Raw genomic sequence first — 24,534 nt, 5'->3', positions numbered from 1 at the left:
CCTTCGTCTGCAGATGGTCAAAAAGTGGCGTCAGTTCCTCCAGTCCCAGCACATTCGATGGCACAGGAGCTCTGAGGCCAATGATGTCAGCATTAATTTTTGATACTACTCATCATACTAGTCATTTTAGAAAAGGGTTGTGCAGAAGGGGTTAAGACTGAAAAATGTAGACCTGGGATTTGCCAAAAAAACCCTCCGCAAAGATGCAAGATGCATCTGGAGAATGAAAGGACAAAAATGTGAACTAGTAATTGCTCTTAATGTGGCCATATTTTACTAAGCTGAGTAGCATGGCATTAAGATTTTGGTAATTAAAAGTTTGATTACTACGCCAAGGACATTTAATTTTACTATTTGTCCTCATGTGAAACTCTCGCTAACATCCACTACAATTCTTCAGTGAATTGAGCACAGCCTATAGGCCTAGCTGTAGCCTCCACTCGAGTCTATAGTTAAAACTGGAAGCTGGCCACGTCCACAGCTGGGAGTGTCAGTCCAATTTATTTGTAAGCATTTGCTACATTATGTGCTATGGCGTGGTGAAAAACTGCATAGTCTGACTGTTTTCACACATTCTTAACCTCCTCGTGCAGCACACCATGCTCTAGATTCTTGTAGCAGTTATGAGATACTAAACTCTCCGTGTCTACTTTGCCATTTGCCTGTCCTCCTGCATACCTAAGAATATTAATTACAGGGATCTGAACAGAATTAAATCATTTAATGACAATAATGACTCACAGATACTTTGGATACTTCATATAAAGAATAAAAAATATTTATTAACATCTTAACAACTCCTCCAAAATGATCCCCCCAATTGCTCTTTGTAAAACATTGTAAAACTATCAAGCTTCTATTTCCAGCTTCTCACTTCCGTTCCCGATGTGGGTTAAGGAACTCTCAAAACTTTCAATGCTTTGAAATAGAATTGTGCTACGTCTTCCAAACAACATTATTCTGTTTTAGTTACAAGAGGCTGTCCATACCTAACAAAAGTAATTTTCCAAGAGCATACCTTGTAATCAGTGAAAACTGCAGAAAGATTTTCACAAAGGGAATTCCTCATGCATCTAACAACATACTGAAGGAACACAGCATTGTCTAGACCTAGCTACTCGGCGCAGCACAGGAAAGTTTTTTTGCACATTTTTCTGCCTCTCTCTGCAAACAGGTAAACATACATTTTATTTCCTATATGAAAAATTAAATATATCAAATGAGTTGCTTAATCTCAAACACAGAAGTTCTTTCAGCTACTAAGAAACAGTAACACCTGGGGAAAAGCAAAAATATGGATATTGTCCACTGAGTGGCTGGCTCTGCAAAACTGCATTGTCTCTTTTGTACTTAACTTTATCCTTTGGAACATTTTTTCATTTTTCCAGGCTCATTTCCATTTCACATTGGAGTTTTGTCCTGTTCAGCACATGGAATTTCTGTCACCAAAACGGTACTCAGAATGTTGCTTGAGAAACCTTTTTGGCATTTTGATACACATCAAAATGACCAGATTTGTGTGGTATTTCAAGTGGACCCAGACAGTACAAAAATGTGTAATACAGGACTTAACAGTCAAGTTGTTTAAATTGCCTACTTGGTTTATCATGGTGATAGGGAGAAACACTGTATTGACAAAACACCAGATGCACCAGTTGTAACAAAACTTCTGAGCAATGATGTGGGGAGTTTGCTTTGCTCGTTAATATAAACCATGAGTGAGACTGCATCCTATCAGCTGAAGATGATACTCAGGAGATGGAGCCAAAATATTGCACAAATTTTACACAGTTCCAAGTTAAGCTAGAAGGTCAATGATTAACCTCTGTCTGCAAAATAAAGCAACATTTTGGATTTTTTTCTGGGGATGATCTAAGTGAAAATTCAAGGTTGCTTATAATGGAAAAAATGATGCTGTCTCTAGAACATCCCAAGCTTTGAAGCCATACAGATTACTAAGAGAATTTTGTCCTTCTGTGTCTCTCAAACACAGTATTAGCCACATCTGGTACCGCTTACAGAAATGTGGGATTTAGCTGAGGTTCAGATAGCCTCTGTCTAATTCCAAGGGAGATTAAGCTACAAAGGAACTTACAAGAAGTAATTAGCAAAAATGACTTAGTTTCTCACTGCCAGTTTTAGTTTGTTGAAACCTTCCAAAATTGCTCTTGCCACTAATGCTGGAGTGGCTGGAAGAATATCAGTTTAGATCCCTCATTTGAAAGCTGATCACTTCTTATCCAGGCTTTCAGCTACTGGGTTTGACCAGGCGGATAGCCATACAAATGGCAGAGCCATCTCGGTGAATACCAGTGGTGGAACCCAAAGTCTGTTTGAATTAGTCCCAACTGTTCTTTAAGAGAAATTTTGAGGTAAAGGGCTTTTAAAGAAATGCCATCTGATTGTTAGTACTGAATCTACCATTTTTTAGAAGGAAAGCAGATGAGATCCCTACAGAAGAATGATACCCTGTGAAAACACAAGAGCCTGTATCCTTGCATTTTTCTGCACAGGTGGTACAGTAGGAAGGCGGTGATCGTGGTGGTCATCAGATTCTATCCTCTCTCTTCCAGTAGCAACTCCCAGACAGACTGGATGAACCATGGTATTGAAAAGGGTCAGAATCTGACCCTGAAGAGGGTCAGGAATGTAACAACTGTTGATCAGATTAATGACATCAGATTAATGGCATGAACCTCAAGACTGGAGTGGCAACCCCCCCAAACAAAAAAAACACCAACACCCCTCCAAAACCCTCCACAACCATCCAGCGCTAAGATCATGATGGCTTTCATGATTCAGAGGCACAAAGGACACCTGCAATAATGCTGCTGGAACTGGGAAGAGACTCATGCTGCCCGAAAGGAGGGAAAGATTTTTCAAACATTGAGGGCTAATGCCACCATCTTGATCTCCCTTATGATGGAACAGCCTTAAAAAACCCATAAACTACTATACCCAAGAGAGCAGGAATTTTTAGCACAAAAAGCTCTGAAGCAGATGCACAACAGGGCAAAAGAGCTGTATTATTGGCATGTTTGTGATGGTACTGGAGATCTAAACTAACACTACAGAAGTGGGGAGCTCAGGCAAGTATCAGCTTTAACAAGAGGTCTCACTGATTTGCCATGAGAGTTTCCTGATATGTAATGTTTGGTTCTTCTTACTCAGGCTGCAGATCAGTAGATGAAGTGTGACTTAAGCAATTCATACTCCAAATCTGATTCAGGATTTGCAGGTGGGAAAAAGAATTCCTGAAGAACCAGGAATGCTAGAACCAGCTTGCTAGAAGCCTCCAGCTCATCATGCAGTTGGCAGAAACTAAAAAATGGGGCAAAACCACTTCCCTCCAAGAGCACAATCAAGGGCAAAAGCAAGTTCTCCTTTTCAGTGGGAGTATGCATATATACAAATATGAAGTCATATACAAGTTACTATCAAGACACAACTAAACCTTCAGCTGTGAGCAACTTGTGTAGACCCTCTCAGTTCTGTAAAGGAAGGTATCCTAAGTCAGGCACGTCTCAAGTGATTTTGAAGTTACTTTATTCTCCGTGCTTTTTACTGGGTTTTTGGAGTAAGGAAATTAAGATCTAAGGGGCACACAGATGAGACAATACCCTCACAAGATATTGTGAGGAAGACAAAAGGAAACATATTAATTCTACAGACTATGAAGCAATGTGGAAAATGTCTCATTCAAGAACAGTAGGTACACTCAGTCAATGCACTTATATCACCTGCTGGGAGAAGAGTAACAGTGCTAGATTCTCTGTAAAAAAGGAGAATGTAGGTTCTGAGGCTGCAGCTTCCTCATTATCTAATGATGCCATTACAAAACATCTATGTAAGTCAGTGTGACAATCTACATAGTTAGGGAAAAAAATGACTCTTTCTGTGCTACTATCTGCATTATCATCAATGTAAGTATTGAAAAAAAACCCTTGAGTTTGAAGTCTCAAGTTATCAGTAAGGCACAGTCTGAACACAGTGGGAACTGCCTTTATTAATTTGTATTATTTTCAACAATAATCGCTTTAACCATTAAAAACCAAAAGTCTTTACAATTGACTGCTGAAACAGCCAGACCTTCCCAGCCCATTTCATATTCTCCTGAAGCCATTTTAGAGCAGATGTAAGCTCCAGGCTGTAAACTTCTTCCATATTGACATTCATCGTCATATGCTTAAGAAAAAGCTTTGGATCAGATAAACGAGCAGCCAGGATCAGTCTCTCCACTGCTGCTTGATACACACTGTTATTCTGAACTGTCTGATCTTCACATCTGTAAGTGAATTTTCACAAATACAAAATTAGGTACCATACAGGACCTGTGTCGCTTGCCTGACACTTTATACTGGCAACAAGATTACAAAAACATTAAAATAGTGCCTTGTGTTCACTTCACTTATAATAGATTATGTTAATTTCTAGACAAATTTTAGCTGATTATTCTGAAGAATTAAAAAGTTAGAAAAAGTGTATTTTTAACATACTTTATGGTAATGAAAAGTAATAGGATTTAATGCCAGTGCAAAGTAGGTCTGCAATATTCACAGCACGCTTCATGAAGAAATGTTCGACTCTGGGCTGGAAAATTCAGTAAAGGAATGTAAACCATTTTATGAACTGGATATAGCAAGAATTCTTGTACGTGCTCGAATCCAAAAGGATTACTCATTTTTGGCATGTAATCACTTTTGGAATAAGGATGTGACTAAGTGACATGTCTATGTTTTTGCAAGAGCAGAACTTATTCTCTGAGCAAACAAGCAGAGGTACAATACCATACACATGAAAACAAGAGATAAAAAACTTCTCATTTATCGAAAGAACAAAATTAAGAGATGTATTCCTTGGGAAGGGTAGAGGGGAAGGAAGACAGAGTACTCAAGTTTGAGATGCCCCTGTTCATACTTCTTAACAAATGTAGCTTTTCTATGCAGTTTCATATTTTGATGCTGAGCCACTCAATCTCAGAGAAAATGGGGTCTTGAAAAATAAATTTTAGGTATAATCTAGTGACAGTGGTTGGTGGTTTATGGACAAAAGGAAAAAGCAACAGAACACATTTTTATCTGAAGGTGTTAAGTCTCACAGAGAGGGGAAAACAAATTTAATATTGAGATATCCCCTATAAAGAGAATCATGAACTTCTCAAAAAACAGCCAAGAAATGTTAAAGTTGCTTTTTGAAAGGAGTAACATTTTGACTGTGCCCTTCTACTCCACTGCTTAACCACAACACAAGAATCTAAACACCAAGATATCAAGCTATCCTGTTTTTGAAAACACAGTACACTCTTAGTGTGGTAGACACGTTCAGTTAGCAAACACAGGCCAGTATCACTCTGGAACAATTACATTTCTGCTACACACATGTAAAAATAATAATAATAAAAAAACCCCAAACATGTACTGTGCTATATCCAGTTTAGAAACAAGGATTAAAAACAAGTTTAAAACCAAGCATTCTCTTTCCCAGCCAATGGAAAATAATATCTCTCATTAATTACATGATCACATGGGTAATACAATAAAAATGGTACATATCTGACAACAAACCTTTTCAGTATTATTTGAAGAGTCTGACTAGTAGCCATTGGACTTTGAATATCACTGGCATTTGAAACAAGGAACATTTCAATGGCCAACAGCATCTCAACCTCAGACAAGTAAGACGGAATTGTCAAAAGTTTGTGATACAAATTTCCTTGCAGTGGTGGGTAGCAACCCAATGATAAAGCACCTGAGAGTAAATGCAGAAACGTAAGGAGTTAGGATTACCAACACTGAACATACATCTGTTTTCTTCAGTATGTGGCTAAGAATGTGGGAAAAAAAACCCCCAAACTCATAATGGATTTTACTATTTCACCTGTGAAATGGCCTGATTTGAGAACACATCAAATAGTATTCACTCATAATATGCGCTGTTGTAAAATGTTATTTTTATCAATGAGTATTATCAATGATGATTAAAAAGCTCTGTCAGAAATCCGTGGACTCCAAGTGCGTAATAACGCCAAGTACAATTTAGGACATGTCAGAAAAAAACTTTGTTATGATCACAGTGAGAGGACATTTGAACACCATCTCCCCCTTTGCTCCACCCCCACCCCCCCCACCCCCCACCCCCCACCTTTTGCCAAGTGATCCCAGCGACTCAACCTATATAGCATTTCAGAAAAAAGAAGAGGTGAGGAAAAACAATCATTTCAATGTTAACAGAGCCAAGTATCCATCCTGGGAGGGGTGGACTCCTTAAGTAGCTTGCTAACCGCCACAATTCTAAGATGGAATCAAACAGTAAATACTGTGACAATATGGAGAAATGGCTCTTGGTGGATCCTATTAGAGTGGCACACCTGGTATTATCTTAGCTCAGAAGTGTGGAGTTGTAAACAATCACAGACTGTTAGCTTTTAGTTGAAAGGAATTTTCTTTTAGTTAGGATAAACTTCTTAGCCAGACCTCTGAAATCTTAAATTTTAGTAATTTTACCACCACAGCTCTAAACAGAACTATAAAGAAATCTAATTTGCCTAGATGAAAAAGTGAAGATGATGCACTTTTTAACTATTTCAGGGTTCACATTTTTGAAATTCTGAAATTGAATGTAAAAAATTAATTTTATCAGAATTTATTTCATGCCAGGTAGTATGCACTGATTCATATTTTCAACTGTCACTATTTCCCAATAAACATTTTGGTTACAAATAAATTCCTGCTAGTGGCACAGAAAGTACTGTTTTCTTTTTACAAAGTACACTCTTACCCGTTTCTCCCCAACATACCGAGCTGTTATGAGCATATGTTATTCAAAGAACATAAGGGAAGGATATTGTTTAAGAAGGAACTTACTTTTGTAATAGCTCCTAGCTTTAGACCACAAAGAACTTCTTCCCAAAGCTGTGATTAATCCTCTGAGTAAAAAAAAATCAATAGCTATGTTTTTTGAAAGCATGAAGTCTACTGCACAAGATGAGACCCCAAGGTTCTTGCTCTCAAAACAGGCATTTATCAGCTTGTTAAAAAGGCAGCTGTAGTGAGAAACATCTACAGTATCTGAAATGAAATGAAGAATATTAACTCCTAAATTAAGTCAAATGCAAATCTAATTGAAGAATCACTTCTCAATCAATACCTAAATCAGGACTCTTGCTTCTATTAGCAAAATGGAACAAGGTTGAGATAACTTATGATAATGCTTTATTCATCAAAAGTCTTTTCATACAGTTAGTTCATTCACTAATGTTCTAGTAAAACTCTAGTTCTAGAAACTAATGTTTCACTTTTAGTTGTGAAAGTGAAGTGTTAAGGTCCAAGTAGTCATTTACTGCCAAAACCAACAAGATCAGATAAAAACATATTCACTTGCTCAAGCCTATAAATACAATCTTCACCTGATCTCTCAGACTTAAAATTTGCACCAATCAAAATCAACTTGGTGCTTCAAGTTCTGCTTCTACCCTTACTTTGAACTGTCCACTTCCTCTCAACCGTTCCCTGCTTGGCAGGACTGAGCAGTCTTGTATCTACTTCATGACCCAAAGGACTAGATCCTTTTAGAATTCTCTAAGTAGATGGTCTTCCAACTAAGCTCTCCTAACATACCTAAAAGCACACAGTGGCAATAGGACTGACACCTACATACAGGAATTGGCTGACGTTTCCTCAGTGGAGCATAAGTAACTACGCATCGCATCTTGGAAATACACATCCAAAATTTGTCAGGTAAATTGAACCGAAAAGAGCACTCAGTTCTTAACATGGTATGCAAAAGAAGCCTCGGTTAGCTAGCTCAGTTATAGAAAACAACACATTCATCTGAAGTTAAGATAAAATGAATAGCCCCAATGATATCCCTATTTTATCTTATTGTATAGAGTATGTATGATTCTCAAAAATTTAGTGGGTCTTTCCTGCTGCCCTGTCTAACTGAGCCAACTGGAAGAAGAGGATAGGTGTATAAACTCTGTGTGTGTGCATGTACGTGCATGTGTGTGCGGCAAGAGCTGCAGAGTACAATACATATTTTATCTGACACTACACTCTGGAAAAAAAAATGGGCTTGTCTAAAACCATCTATCTTCTTCAACAAATTTTAGCCAGAAAACAAACAAAAAGAACAGTACAGAATCATCTGTTAAATTTTTAGCTCTTAACACAGTACCTTTTTCTTTACTTACCAGAATGATTTTGAAAACCTGGCAAGTTCTGCAGAACTTCAAATGCCTGCCTGTATAAACTCTTCCTCAAGTAGTTGTGCACTAGTGTGGATAATAGATTATGTCGACTGAGGATGTCCATTTTATCACAGGGCCACGATGGTGCATTTGTGGTCCACTCTGACTCTGTAGCAAACAACAGTGCAGTGTTATTTCTATGAACTGAAACTGCTGGATGCTGAGACTTTTGGCCATTGAGAATATACTGCAAACTGTAGCAGAAAACAAATTTCAGAATTTCACAGAAAATGCAGTTCTAGTTATTAATAATTCATTCCTTATCACCAATACTTCTCTGATGGATTCTCTGAACCTTTATATTGTAAATAACCCCTTTTATTAACTATCATGGTAGTAAAATGGACTATCAGTGGCATATGTATGTATAAATATGTATATATTTATGTACATATATGAAGTTGAATAGCAAATTTTAGATCCTCAGTATTAGTTTGTAGAACGCCTTCTATTGTTTATACTTCCGAGTTTCTTCTCATTTCAGCAGATCAGAATTCCAAAAAGCCAGTAATTACGTGTTATTTAATTGCAGAAATATGTTACTATTCTAGAGCTATTTTACTAAATGTGGATACTGTGAGGGGTGAAGAAACACTGCATTGACCCAAGCCTGAAATTTTTTTGACATTGAACGTCGCCTGGCTCAAAGGAAATCTACATGGGGCAGGGTCGCTTTCCATGCTGCACCCCTGCCTTGTTATGGTAGGCTTTTGAGTAGAATGGTGTTGATGGCAGACTACTGTGAAAACTTTCCTGAAAAAAAATTTAGTATTAGTCATAATATTTCTTACACATATCAAGAATAATACTAACCAGTAAGATGGATCACATTTTATTTTTGTTGTCCCAGTGTCATTAACTTTATTTAATAACACAGACCAGGTTGTGACTTTTATCTGAAATCTGTCATAGGTGGCGACTGTTCAAATTTAAGTCAAAACTTAGTTTTTTATAAGACAAGCTTACCTCTTAATACCCATGTCGCTCCATTCAAACTTCCAGTTTTAAGAAAAATTTCTGCAGCTTTATTAACAATTTGACATCTTGATGCTAACCTCTCTGCACCTGTAAGTCCTTTCAAGACTGTAAAATGTATCTGTAACTCATGCAATTTATCCAAAACCTTCCTTCCCTAGCATAAGCGGGAGAAGGGAAAGGGGGAAGGTCAGAGAAAACAATGACATCAGTGAACAGAGTATATTTACACAAAATAAGCAGATTTAATTTGGTGATACAGATTTATAGGCATCAGTTTAGTTATCCAAACTAAGTCGAGAAAAAAAATGTGTAGGCAAAAAAACCCCACCAACCCACTGTCAAACAGTTCCCAGCACACTATTCCCCATAACATTATTTCTACTATATAATGTTCCTATACAATATTTTTAAGATACTTTGTAATTAATTTGTATTTGCTTACTTTAGTATATTTTTACTCTTTTGATTCTATTCAGCACTACACAACCTATAAAATTCTAATCATACAGAGCACTTTCATTTTGCAGCAGAGGCATAATCATTAAACTGAAATAATTACTCCAACATAAGCCAAAAAACCCACTGATAGTTGTACCCAGCAGGACAGTAAGATGAAAAAAGTTGGGCCTATCTGGCCAACAGGATAACAACCAACAACTTTATCATATTCCAGGTTGATATTTAGACTGGTTTCCTACAGAAGCTTCTTCTTAACGACTTTTTGGTTGGCCTTTTCAGTCAAAGATGGAAGAGAGGTAGCAGTCTCAAAGATAATTAAGATCTGACCAATCTAGAAAAGATGATGATTGTGTCACGGTAAGATATCAAATTAATGTCCCCAGTAAGGCAAGGACAGGCAGGATTCAGCCCTTGTCCTGTCTGGCTTCATGTTGCTGGTGAAGCAACACGAACAAAACTCCAAACTAGACATGTTTCAGTTCTTGCTTAGTGGGTGCATCAATGAGGAGGTGGCTTATTAAAAATTGTGGTCAAGTGTGTGCACACATTGTGGTGGCGGAACAAGGGTTGTGGAGGTAGAGGGAAAGGGAGGTTTAGGAGAACAGAGAAGTTGACAGAAAATGAAACTTACTTATTAGGAAGCTCATTTTTTGAATATGCTTTATGCATATGCACATACATACTGTGGACTGACATATGCTCAAAACTGGAGACTTGAAGGCCTACAGGTATCTGCAATGGTTTATCTCAGCATAACCCCTAAAAGGATACTAACTACATCATTGCAGTGAACATTTAAGGTGTAAAGAACCCATTCAACTGTAGATGTATGTGGTTGAAGGGAATAAATATACACCAGAAAGACTCAGGTGAAACTTTGACAGCAAAATAGATACTTGAAGTCTAAGTGCAAACCAGAGACAAAATACAAAATTAAGGAGGATCTGCATCTATTCTATCCTTCTAGCAAAAGGAAGGGCTGCTAAGTGGGTCTTTATAGAAAGATGGAAAGCATGCAGCTATAAACACACATGATCTGTAAAGGAAGGGCACCCAATTAAAATGCAGTTGTGGCATGAGATCCTTCATTGGACAAGAACCTCTGACCAATCCTCTGAAAATAAGGCTGGGTAAAAATAAACCATAGCAAAGTTCCTCAAGATAGGAAATATTAGAAATAGGAAGTGGATGAAATAGTTGCCAAAGGAGCGTTAATGTTGCAGGATTCTCTACAAGTAAATATCCAGAAAGTAGACTAGTGTTGCTTGAAGAGCTGTCTTCATGGAAGACCTATTCACATGTTTCAAATTTGCATGTTTATTCAAAGTACATCTGTTTTATGAACTTTCCTTAGCTCTTACAAAGAATATTCTCTTCAGGACCAAGAAGCATATGTATTTTACCCCTAAGAGCCACCAAGCATCAAAGCTATGTGCTAAAGAAGTTTAATGTTCACACAGGGAAAGTGATCTGAAAAGCACATCTATAGCTTTAGGCAGTCCAACACATTCGTAAAATGGCATAGGGCATGTCCTAAAGCCAAAATTACTTTGGGCACAGCAGGAAGAACAAATCCATCACTATTTTATTTTCTGGACCACTTTCTGGAAGAAATAAGACATGGGATCAAGCAGATAATTAGCCCATAATCACAGGATTAGGGACTTACCCAATACATATAACGGAGTGATGCTGGTTGCAGAGAAGTAGGAATGACCATTCTAGTTCATCCCTGAAGCAGAGATCAATTTGGGATCCACCAGTTCTGATAAAAATCATTCAGAGCACAGCCTCATTCACACTCCCATATGGTCAACATAGGTTGTCTACAAGGCTATTTGAGGATCTTGGTGAGCAGTCTGTTCAGAGGTGGGTCTGATACCTAACACAACATTCTCAAAGAAGCAATGATCTTTTGCTCTAGACATGAAAAAAATCATAGTATCATAAGAACTGTGTACTTCTAGTAACTCTTGTTATACAAGGGAAATGTTACGCATGCTTTTGACACCTTGCACCTCTGAAATTAGGACATGAAGATGAACCTTCTTGGAATATCAGAGGTCCTGCAACTGAAATATCAGCATCTCCCTTAAGATGAATCTGGAAAATAGCTAAAATGTATGAAGGCATTTCCCTACAAACACTGAATATATATGCTGTCTCTGCTGAAGAAGACAGCCAAAACCCAAGTCAAACTAAGCTCTTTGATTGTGAGTATGTGAGCACTGACTGCTCCTCAATGCCAAAAATTTAGACTACCTCTTCTATGGCCACGAATATCTTAACTGTTCTAACTGCTGAGTTTTGTGGAACAAAAATGCTTAGAAAAGTTCTAGTGCAGTACTACAAAAGTGCTAATGCAAACACCCTCTTCTCCTTCCCTTTATTCCTAAACAGTAACACACTGTGCTGCAGCTTGATAGGGACATGCTAAAGACCATTCAACTCAACAAGGTGATGGTGCAAAATTAATGATTTATCAAAACGGGTATATTGCCTCTAGACTAAGCACCTCTATCAAATATCTCCTGGGTCTTGGGTTGACCTTGGAAACAGACTGAGCAGTGCACAGGTGTACGTAACAGAATTCCTGAAGGTTATCCCCTAGAGACAATAGTACAAAAGACATTTTAATCCTTTGATGCAAACTAGAAAGGGTTCCTCGACAATAATTCTCAAAAAAACCCCAAGAGACAAAAGGGGACAAGGAGAGTGTTTGCTTTTGTTCATAAAAATACATGCTGGAAATCATCTTGCATGGGATGAGGAACATCCCACTACAGCATACTTAGTTGAATGAATCGCCCATTGACACAAAGGTAAGTTCAGAATGTGATCACTGACAAAAATACACTCCAAAGTCATCGGTGATTTATCTTATTTCTTATGTTGTCACTGGTCATGTTGCATTGTATATGAGATCCAGCTTGGTATACACTACTTCCTTCCAGGAAGAAAAAGACAAATTTAACATTGAAATGCATCTTGCTGCAGTGAACTTATGATCAAAACTGCATGATCAGGCCTCGCACTCATGCCTAAAGAACATAAAACATCCAGTGAAATGTCTAGTCTCTTAATCCTGGCCCTTTGTAATATTTGACAGCAAAGAAAGGACTGTAAAGGGTGTTTCTTTGTGAGGTCCAAGTCTTTGCAAGATTCACAGAACTTAGAACCCTAGACTCAATGAAAGAAAACCACTTCTAGTGACGTTCTAGGGAATGAGCAGTTCACCAAGTGCAATAGCAGCCTTGCTATGCTTCTCTTCTATCTTCCTGGTGTTATCCATTCTATTTGACATGAGGTTCAGAAGGATCAGTGCAGGAAAGGGCCCACTCGAACTTCTGTAAATGTTGCTTGAGTTGGGAGGTCTCAGAATACAGCAGTATTGCCAGATGAAAGAGAGTGACGTTTCTGGGAAACCTTGCCCCTCGCCATCAGCACCTCGCCCCAGAATCTCAGGAAGACCTGTCTCCTAATCCAGATTCATCCTTAGCTCAGAAAAATCAAAAGCTGAAGTTGAACAATCAAGTTTCTAGGTTGCAAGACAAAGTTACAATGGGTTCCACAGAAGACTACTGCTCAGAGAAGCACAATAAAATGCTTTGATCCAGCCGGACAATTAAGAAGTACTAAGATGGTGGGGAGGCAGGTGGCACATCCAGCCATTCAACTACAGAAACACAGTTTAACATCTAGAAAAGAAATGACTCATTCATCTTCTTCCAGTCAGGTTCCTATAGTCCAGTATACCTTTATCCACTGCAGTGCTTTGTGGTAAGAATACATTACGCTTATCCCACTCCTTCCAATGAAAATTCTGTCTGCTTCATTATGTTGTGAATTTTTTATTACTGGAAAGAAAAAAAAATTTTTTTTTTTAAATTTTACATGTAAATGCAGTTTTAAAGAAATTACACACTTGAAAAACACAGTCATTGTGAAAAAATTAAATATACTTTCTGAAATATTTGCCATTAAATGTAGTAACTTCCTAGGTCTTAACACCAGAAGTAGGGTAAATAACTATAGTTTATTCAGACACTATTTCACAGTAGTCTAATTCATCCATAAGATGCTTGGACATGTAATGGCATAATTTAGTAACTTATTTGTAAAGTAAGGTTTGCATTTTCTGGCACCATGAAGAAATGTTGGCAATTACAGAACTGAGTAATTACAAGTTTTTCCAACCATATTATACAACCACTTTGGAAGCACTGTTGGTATTCTAGAGCTGTGGTCTCCAAAGTGGGGTGTGAGCACAACAATCCATTCAGGTGTGGGAAGAAAGTATTTTTTGTACCATTAAAAAAAAAAAAAATTGAAACATTATAAAAAGTAGTGTTAATTTAATCTTTATCTCATCTTTTTAATTTCTGTTTTTGTGTATGTTTTATAATGTACTTAATATATTAGTGCAGTAGTACATATATTAAATAAATAAATAAATAGGGGGCACGTGCTTAGAAATTTTTTACTGATAGAGGTGTCTATCAGTTTGGAGACCACTGCTCTACGTTAGACAAAGTTCCAAGCCCCGCCAAAGTCTTCTGTCTGTCACAACTGGAAACTGTGATATCTGTTTTATAACATGAAAGTCTGTGGTCAGAAAGGTCATGTCACATATCTGGAATAAATATTCATCATGTTTTAGTAGTTAATACAGGTTGAAAAAGATCTGAGTCATCCATTATAAAATGCTTTAAGAACCCACTGACACTTCACTGAGCCTCAGTTTTCTGCAAACTTACTAGGAAGAATGATACAGATATGTAAATGAAGGGGCATAGGGAGGAAAGGGGTAAGAAAACCTGCCAGAACTATTAAAAAACTAGAAGGTGTTTTGTGGACCCAGTCCTTGCAGAAATTCTTGGTTCTTTAGAAAATAAAACAATTCTGAAAATCCAAATTACTAAAAAAAAAAAGTGCAAATGATATATATGATGTAACCCTGTTCAATGGGTTTTGAAATATACGAGTATATATATAGCTGTATTTACAGCTCTAAAGTTTATTTATGCTATTAAGAGTCTGACACTTCACATGACAATACTTAAATACGTTTGCCTTTGTCCTGAGAATAGGACATTCTTATTAAAAGACCACCAATTTTGGCTTCTCTTCTTGATTTCACAAAGCTCTAATGTTCTTCCTTCAGAACTTTCTTTAAGTACAAGCACTATGGTTTTTACTTCTACTAGAAAATGGCTTCTATTGAGTGTTTTAGCTGACTGTATTTTCACCTCAAGAAATCATGAATATTGTAACATGTAAAATTAACTAATATTCAGAAAACAGTATATGAATTTGTTTTTTTACTTCTTTTAAAAACTTTACAAAGAATAGGGGTGAACAAAAATCTTAATTTTACCTGCATCAGCAAAATCACAGAAAGGAACCCCTGGTCTGTCTGTCTCTGAATCTCTGGTTAGTATTTCAACAATACATAAAGACAATTTCTGAAGATCATCAAAATGTTCACATCCAGTTCTCGCATTAACATACAAAGATCCCAGTTTGGTCCAATCACTTTTTTCCTTGCAATGCTGCGAAGAAGGCAAGGGATAAATATTAACAAACCTGCTTCCAGAACACCAAACAGAAAATATATTGAAATTCAAGAGATACACCTAGGATAGACTTAAAGCAGAAAAAAGATGCAGATGAAACACTACTGCCAAGAACTCCATGTTCAATATGGCACAGTTACATGTTGCCTAACTTGCGTGGACTGCTAATCACTTTTGTCCCTCAGGAAATTGAAATCCTTTTTCCATTTATGTCATGACCCCAACTGGGGAGGCTCATAACTTATTCATCCTATTTAAGAACTGGCATTCATCCACTATTTTACTATCTTTTTTTTTGCATGATGCATGCCAAATGGATGGTTATTTTCTATATGAATTAGTCTTTTGCTTGCCAGATCACTTGATGACTTTGGTGTTAAAGGAGTGAAAAACCAGTCCTGGTTCTTCCCTTCTTAAATTTTGGTCTCAGGAACTGTGCGGTAAGTGTGATAATATGTAAACTATATCATAATTGTGCATAATAAGTAATCTGTCCTTGAATATGAAAGATGCAAGTGTCCAATTAAAGAATTTTTTATACTATTTTCTTATTCTTTAAAATACCTGTTTAGTGTTGCCAATTACAGCATTTTATAATTGCGCCTTTTTATACTAGATATGAATTCTATCTGCTAAACAATATAATTTTAAATAATTATATAATAAATAATAATTAAATCATTTTTCAGCGAAGAATGATGTACCACTACCAATTACAAGCACAACAAATGTAAGGCATAGGAAATAATTGCTTAAACCTATAAAATCTTTGAATTAGATGCAAAACTAAGATAAAAACTGCAAGTATGTAAATTAAAATACTGACATTACAGAAAAGCCAAAGATAGTTTTCCCCTGCATATTAATCTTTCCCAAACATGGCTTTGCATAAAAATATTTTATCATAATCTCAATATGGTTAATAATAATAACCACTAATTTTAAGTTATGTAGAAATTGCTATTTCTTCTAGGTTTAAAAGAAGTCATGGTTTCAGTATTCCAACATGCTTGAAGAATGCACGTACTGTACCTGAATTTCAGCCACTGCCAAGTTAAAGTCAAAAAGCCAGTTCTTTTCAAAATGTCTTTCCTGAAACCTTCCATAAGAAAGAAATATTAATACTTAACACATCCTATTGAACTAACCTATGCACTAGCAGAAGGCGATCAACAAATCATCATATATGAATTAAAAAATGATGTGATTTTTGATCCTATTTACTACACACTATGCAAACTGGACACTGAAAACAGACATTTACAATCATGCCAAGGGAAGTCAGTACATGTATTAAGCAAATAACTGAGCAGAGCTATTTTCACAGAAAATATTCCTTTGTCTCAGAAGAAATGTAACTGAAAAGGTAGGAATAAGACTTGCAATCCATTAAGTAAATGCAGAACTGTATTGTATTTCTGACATAAAGGTAAAAAAAAAGTTAATTACATAAAAGAAAGTGCTATGCATCTTCAAATAGCTAGGAGCATAATACTTTATTCTGATGCTGCCACTGAAACAATGGATACATCCACCCAGTGCGATGCTATTGAAGTAGCACAGCTGCTCAGTCTTCATAGATACAGACTGTTTCTCAGTTTGTGCTGAAAACACATACATACTGAGGCAACCTGGAAGGGGTCATTCCTGTGATAAAAATTACCTCCAACATGTGTGGTAAGTTGCACTGGTAAAACACTGAGATCCATGGCTGAAAGGTACTCTATGGGAAAAGTATGAAAAGCAGCAAATAATTTCTACAGTGCTTTCACTTGAAACAGTGATGGCTTGTTTTCACACCGTAGATGCTGCATATTTGGTTTCCTCTAAGAATCAAAGGCTGCTTTATGAATCGCAAGTTTAGTTTCTCAACTTGCGTGTGTGAGTATGATGCAGATGAGGAGAAGGAGACATCAACAGTTTTGGAACAGATGTGGGCTGTGATTTCACATTTTGTCCAGCATAATGCAGCAGTACTTAAAAAATGACCCTCCTGCCTAGTTCTGTTGGCACAAGTGTTTATACAGTTGCACAAGAAATGAAAATAGAGAACTACTTCAGATTATAACTAATCTTCTTATTGCCTAGAAGAGTTGTTCATTGCAGAAGTACTGTTTGCTTATGCAGGCCTAAAAGATCTATTAAACTATGATGTTTCTAATTTGACTACAGTTATATAAACTTGTAGCACAGCTGGGAACAGATTATACAATGATGATCAATACGGAAAAAATTAATCATAACTGTGGTCAGAATCTAAGTTTTGACTTAACAATCCTTGATTTTTAAAGCACAACAGATTGACAGCACTTTAAAATACAATTAGGCACAATATGATAGTATTTTCATCCAAAACACTAAATTCGTATTTTCTAATTGCCTTTTAAAGTTTTAAAATAAATTTATAAAAATAGAACCTGAGGAAGGAACTAGACAGATATAATTATAAAATAGCTCCTTAAAGACATACCTGGATTTTATGTTCAAAACAGTATTTATTTCCTGACTGGAAACTTGCAATTGGTGAAGGAACTTAATAATATAGTCAAAATGTTCAAACTCAAGGAACATACCTGCATCAATGAGCTGTAATATCAAACAGGGGGAAGAAAAGTAAGCATACAAAAAATTGTGATCACTTACATGTTTCCAGAGGCAAGTGGCAATCAACAGTGGGAAAAACATGTCAGAGTGAATCTCAGTCAAAAAATAAGGGATAAATGGAAACCTGTACCACAAATTCAGCTAGTTACAATGTAACTTCTAAAACATAGTACTGAAATAATATTAAAGTGATATGTTTGAGTTTTAAAACAGGCAAGGTATTTCAGAAATTCCAACAAGTAGCAGTAGTACAATCAAACTCATACCTTACAAAAGGTACTGATTAATGTAGGCACAGCATCTCTTATATTCAAAGCAGCCACATGCTCAAAAACTTTCAGAAGAACATCTACAGCTGGCTAATTTAGACAAAAAAGCACAATCAGTTTTGCAACTCTGTTCAATTAGAAAGCTTAGAGTTTTTATAATAGGAACTTTTGAATTGCTCTCCCCCCCCCCCGCTCCCCACCCCAAGATTTGTGTACCAGAGTAAAAATGAACATATTACTACAAATGGCATAGTACTCAAAAAACTAAGAAACTACAGATCAAAGATTTAAAAAATACAAGGTCACCTACCAGTGTATTGATTCGTGCAGTTACATTCAATATCTGAAATACTTCCTGCAATAAACAGTTCTTGAGCAAAGAAATGAGAAGATCATTCAGCACTTGAGAAACAAAATCCACACCAGGAGTAACTTCTCTGTAATATTTCACAAATATTTGGACTGAAAAAAAAATTAAATTTATTTCACTTGGGGTAACTGATGCTAACTATTTAAACAAATTATTTCCTTGAATTTTAAATGCAGTGTAACAACCCTTGATTATCCAGGACATTATGGGGCAGGGATATCGAGAAAAATGGGTGAAAGGATCCAGTTTGAATACAGTGTTAAACTTACTAGACCCAGACTGACTATTCTGAAATGTCTCATGTCATGGAGCTGAACACTATAAGCCCTGTAGGTTTCAAGAAAGCTTAGCTCATTTGGTGCAGCACAAGAAAAATGCACAAAACCAGGTTAGATTTGGTAGGTGCATCAAGGTAGTAAGGCCTGACATAAAGCTCTAGTAAGTCAAGCGCAGTGTTATCATGGTAGGTGGTCTTACAACCTGTTCTAGTGCTAGCCTTGATAGACACATACTGTAGCCTGCTGGTACCCAGTCTTACCTGCATTACAATGCTCAGTATTTCAGCATGGGAACATTACTACACAGGGTGCAACTGGATCCCACGTTCACATTGTGCTACACTCTAATAAGCTTCCAAAAACTTAAGAGTGCACAGGACAGGTACAAAAGGAATGACTGCCCAGAGTAAAATTTAGCCCTTTCTGACTGAACTCAAAAGCTCAGATGTATCTGAATCAACTACAGTCCCTAAAATGTGTTAATCATAATTGTTTGCATATATGGTAATGTGAAAGGACTAAGCTAAAGCTGTTTGGGTGCTGTAACAGCACTTCATTTCAAGAGCTTAATTCTAAAATTTTTGGATTTGTGATGTTTGGCCAGGGTGTTCAAAAGTGCCTTAAGAAAATTTTGGTTCTGTTAAACCTCCCCCCTGCCCCAGTTACTCGTTTCTACTCTCAAGTCTAGTTACATTCGGGCTAAGTTCATTTTCCATGGAAGTACGATTTGTAACAACCTCCTGAGATAACTGCACATGTAAATACCTAGCCTCAATGGGAAACTACAACATGAAAACACATGGACTGAATGTATTCCTCTGAAATCAGAACTTCTTATTCACTGTTGAAGTGGCACCCATTTCTCTCCTGACAGCCCATTTAATTTGCTTTAAATAAGCTAAGTATCAAAGATACATCAAAAGCTACTACTATATCGTACCTGCACGTTTTAGAAGGCCTGATTCTTTGATACTAATGTATGCCCTAAGTATTGCCATGCAAATCTAGAAAAAGAGGAAAAAAAAGAAATCCATAGTAAAATGTTACCTCTGTTTATGCCAAACGAAAGAACTACCTACAAACGTGAATTCTAGAAGGAAACAAGCTTTACATTGCTTCTATTTAACCCATACACACTGACAAATGGTGTAAGAAGGTAACTGGGTCTGTAGGCAAAGGCTCTGTCAAAAGGACAGCAAATCAAGTAGAAAAATAATGTAGATTAAATGTTTGGGAAAGGAGCTGCTGCATGCATGTGTGTGTATATACTCATAGCAAACAAAGAATTTGAAAATACAGTTACTTTGGAATTGGTATAAATGTGGGAGACTGTAAACAGAGAAAGGGAAGCGGAAAGGTGAAAGTGAAAACATGATAAACAAAAATTACATGAATGTACCAACTAGGAAGTAAAAAAATCACCTAGAAATGAAGTTGGTAACAGTGATTATCAGAGGGAATCACTCATAAGGACATAGAAGAAAAAACTCAGAACTAATTTGATTTAATGAACCATTTCACCCCAGACCCACTTGGTTAAAAAAAAACATCCACACCCTAGATATTTTAATATGTTATTTGGTATTGGAACATTCTTGTCTTAACATCTTAAGCTGTCAGCTTTGTGATACTTACACATTTTGCTCCATCTCTGCAGATGAAGAAATAAAGACTACTGAGATTAAATCTTAGAATGCCAAGTTAGGAAAAAAACCACCCACCGTTTCAGATACCCTTTGTCACTTCTGGAACATTTACAGTCTTTCTGCACAACAATGTAAATGGGTCATATTTAATACTATTTTGTGAAATAATGAAAAAAACCAAGAGACAGAAAATGCCCTAAATTAGTAGTCGCGTTATTACAGAATTGAGTTGGATTTATTTTTACATGCAACTTCAAAATTAGACAAGATCCACTCATGGAGTTTGTTACACAGCAAATGAATTATCATGAAAGCAGAACATACTGGCTTGTGGCCAAGATATCTTTCTTTTTTTAAAACCATTAACCTGTGCAGATCATCAGTCAAAGAAGCCAAAAATTGTACATGTAAGTATGTTGAACATAAATAAAGCTTATTGTTTTTATTTTGAAACAGTGTCATAATGTTGTTGAACTATAGTCTAAGATATACCTTTCAGAAAATCATGGAGAATCTTTGATCGTTAATATATATGCAGTGTCACTTGGCATTGGGTTAACTTATTTAATCCAAATCTACAATCCCAGGTGGCTGAGGGCATTTCCAAAACAAACTTTAGCACATGCTTACAGTATGTAAATTAGTTTGCTTTCTTTTAGAATCTGTTTTCCTCCTTCTTTGGACTGACTCCCAAAAAAAGCCAAGACTGCATCTGGAGCTCTGACTGTTCCAACTATTAGTGAAATTGCTTGGAAAATCCAGTTGTAGTAGTATTTAATCATGGGACATGTTACATTACATTCATAAAAGAAACTAAATGTGTTACTCATTTACAGCTTCTAGGAGGCTTCAGCTGATTTAGTTGTACAGACCACGTAAAAATGTGAGAATCTCTAAATTTTGAGTTAACCACAATAGATTTCAAATGAAGGTACATGAAAGAGACAATTCCCATTTTTCTGTCACCTAATAGTTGATTCCACAACTCATTTAACATGACAGTTTAATAAAAATCATAACAAAGGGTTGTGTATCTTATACAAGCAACCGACTGTCCAGTAAAACACAGTTGTACTACAGTTACACAGAGGTGCTTAAATCAGAAGAACAAGCACCAGAATTTATGAAATCTTTCAGCATCTCCCAGTCACTGTGCACTCTGATGTTTAACAAGGGGGAAAACCCCATACTGCAGCTCTCTGCTCAGTAAGATCAAAATGAGGATCCTTTTTACAGGAGGTTCCATTTATGAAACCTGTGGCATGTTTGAGACACACACTCCATATTAAATGTGGCTGAAACTGACCAATGGGTTAAAAAATCATTTAAAGGAGGTTAGAGACAGTAATAAAAGGACAGTGCAACTTTAAGTCTCATTTCTTTAGGAAGCCAGATTTAAAAAAAAACAACAAAACATAACAGAAGCATACACCCAAGACCCTGAAGTTGCAAGACAACATTAACGAAGACAGAAACCTTCCTACTTTATACCCTGTTTGTTTCCAGTTAGAGGTTCATAGGATCAAGGAAAAAGACAGTAAGAAGTCATAAGAAGTAAATATTTCTTTAGTGCATATGAGTCCAAAAAAGTTAATAAGTAAGGTGCAGAAAGCTAAAATAAAATCAGAGAAATACAGTTTGCATAAAGACATGTTTTCAAACCACTTATGTAACTGTGCAGTTATTATCTATGCTACAGTCTGAAGTGTCATTCAAGCCACACTGAATTTCCTGTAATTTCAATTTATGCCCACTGTCTCTTGTCCTTTCACTGGGCACCACTAAGAAGAGTCCGGCTTCATCTTCTTACCCTGCCCCCCCCCAATCAGATACGGATACACATTGTTAAGATCCCCCCACCCCTTTAAATACTTTGGGGAGTATTTAAAACACAGTCTTAATAGTTTTGTTTACTTTGCCTAATGCAAAAGAGATTTCACTGTTTGAAATTAAAGGCATCTTTTAAAAAAAAGAAAAACTGGTAACTTGTAGAACTTGCTGAGCTCAAGAGTATGCTGATTTTCAAAACATATGATGTTTTTATGAATTAAATTACTGCTGTGTTGTATGATCAACGACAACTGTGAAGAGTGTTAAATCCTAGTCAGTTATGCCTTAAAGCATGTCCATGAATGAAAAGGAAGGAATATCCATTATGGCGAAAGGTATTTCTCTTCAAAAAATCTGGTAACGATCAACACTGAAAACATAGTACTAAGCAAGTGGACTACCAGTCTGCGTAACAGTTTCTAAAGAGATTTACTTCCTCTGTATTTGACTAGATTACTTTGTTGCTGCTTTACCTGTCTTCCATTCATGTACTTTGGTGCCACCATGAGGTGCTCGGCCTATTATCATTTTTAAAAGGGACAGTTCTAAAAAAAAAATAATAAATACACAAACAAACAAGCCCCAAAGTATACTTCCAGACTACCAAGAAAGTTAGACTAGGTTTGGCAGACAGAACAGTAAGTGTGCTGGAGTGCTGCGCCTCAAGTAAAATCAAATGGAATTTTTTTTAATAGTTTTACGCAAATAATTTAATTCTTTAATATGTCTGTATACAATGAAGCACTACAAACCATGATAATTCATACAAATGAGCTGAAAATTACTGATATTCACTACAGTATGCCAAAGATATTTCACAACTGAGGAAAAGGGAAAATGTCCCATACAAAATTACTCTCAAATGATTTTAGTATTTTTAAGCTGTCATATAAACTTTCAAAGGTGTTACAAAGCATTAGAAAAAAAACCCAGTTCTTTTTTGAGACATAAAAAGGAAAGGAGAAAACACTAAGAAAAATAAAATCAAATTACACTGATGTATTTTAAAAATTCTGACACAGTATATTTAAGATATCAAGGAGATGGATAAGCTCCTTTAGATGCTACCTTTTTTTATTTTATTTATGTCTCACAGGTTCATCAAAAGTTATTTTTTTACATTTTGATTCTGTAATTTCTTTCTGACTGACACAAACGATAAAACTGTACTCATACCAATGAGATGGCAGATAAGAAATAAATCTTTTAAGACCCAACGAGGACAAGTTTAGGCATTTGTCTTTGTTGAGTTGTTTTAATGTTTTTGTCTGCTTCCAAGTGACTTACAGAACCACGTAAGTCTTGCTTTCATACAGCCAATTCCAAAATCTTATTACATGACAGCACAATTAGCTTGCCTTGTACAGTTCTTAGAAGTATTACAGACTCATAATTTCTTTGTTAAATGGTTTGAAAACTCATCTACTTTGCCCACCACTGGAAAAGTATTTTTGCTTGCAAATATTATGAGAATTGTTGCTCCATTTAAGGACATTACAGCATCTTTAAATAAACATGCCCCCGTTGCACAAAACTTGCAGAAAGTAATATACCACAGATGGCATTGCAATTTAAGAATACATATGAAGTCTGGGTTTGCTTACAGGTCTCTGATGCTTGGGATAAAAATGTCTCGGAATGTCCCCATTCTACTACTCTATATTCATACAGCCTAATTCTTGCTCTTTTTGCTGATGTCTGTTCTCTTAAAAAGTCTACTAGTTCAAAATTCTACCATTTTTTAAAAAAGAACATTAAAAGACCTTGAGAGGAGGAATTTCTGAACATTTTTTTTTGATCCATCAATCTCTGAAATTTACTGCCTTTCCATATATAGATGAATAAAAGAGATGTCATTTTGCATTTAAGAAGTGTTCACACTTACAATCTGTTCCTTTGTTCAATAAATCTCTTTACCTTTTCATCCCCTTGTTCAGGAACATGCCAAAACCAACATTTTGCTCTTTCACACCCACGCAAAGTCGTGAAATAAAATCTGCAATATTTACGGGGCAACTCAATCATCTCGAGGATCCGCTGGACTGAATAAGAAGCCTAAAATAAAATGAAATTAAAAGAAGCAGAAAAAACCCAACAGGTAATGTTTTTTGAAAGCAAACAGGCTCATTTTTTTGAGAATTTCAAAATACCTACAAATTATAAACAAAAGCAAAAAATATGTGATCTACAACTAAACCTTTGAAACAACCCTCATCTCTATACTGTATTTGCAGCATTTCAAAGCAGACCAAGATCAGTCCCTTGCCATGTCATGT

General features: G+C 36.3%; 1 protein-coding gene across 1 annotated transcript in view; it reads right to left on the bottom strand.

Annotated features, from left to right (window-relative positions):
- Positions 1 to 809: 809 nt before the first annotated feature.
- The window catches only part of TOPAZ1 (testis and ovary specific TOPAZ 1), a 43,772-nt gene continuing 20,047 nt past the window's right edge, over positions 810 to 24,534 (bottom strand). The window contains exons 8-20 of the mRNA XM_052797298.1: positions 24,176 to 24,313; positions 19,723 to 19,786; positions 18,445 to 18,596; positions 18,132 to 18,224; positions 17,732 to 17,847; positions 16,294 to 16,360; positions 15,063 to 15,237; positions 13,442 to 13,542; positions 9,215 to 9,380; positions 8,192 to 8,356; positions 6,864 to 7,067; positions 5,565 to 5,748; positions 810 to 4,285 (exon numbers count right to left, since the gene is read on the bottom strand). Coding sequence (XP_052653258.1) covers positions 4,045 to 4,285; positions 5,565 to 5,748; positions 6,864 to 7,067; positions 8,192 to 8,356; positions 9,215 to 9,380; positions 13,442 to 13,542; positions 15,063 to 15,237; positions 16,294 to 16,360; positions 17,732 to 17,847; positions 18,132 to 18,224; positions 18,445 to 18,596; positions 19,723 to 19,786; positions 24,176 to 24,313 — 1,866 coding nt within the window. The 3' untranslated portion in view covers positions 810 to 4,044. The remainder of the gene's footprint in view (positions 4,286 to 5,564; positions 5,749 to 6,863; positions 7,068 to 8,191; positions 8,357 to 9,214; positions 9,381 to 13,441; positions 13,543 to 15,062; positions 15,238 to 16,293; positions 16,361 to 17,731; positions 17,848 to 18,131; positions 18,225 to 18,444; positions 18,597 to 19,722; positions 19,787 to 24,175; positions 24,314 to 24,534) is intronic.

This window comes from Harpia harpyja, chromosome 1 (genome assembly GCF_026419915.1).
Source record: "Harpia harpyja isolate bHarHar1 chromosome 1, bHarHar1 primary haplotype, whole genome shotgun sequence".
Classification (NCBI taxonomy): Eukaryota; Metazoa; Chordata; class Aves; order Accipitriformes; family Accipitridae; genus Harpia; species Harpia harpyja.
Note: the sequence above shows the minus strand (reverse complement) of the source record. Positions and strands in the feature narration are given on the sequence as shown.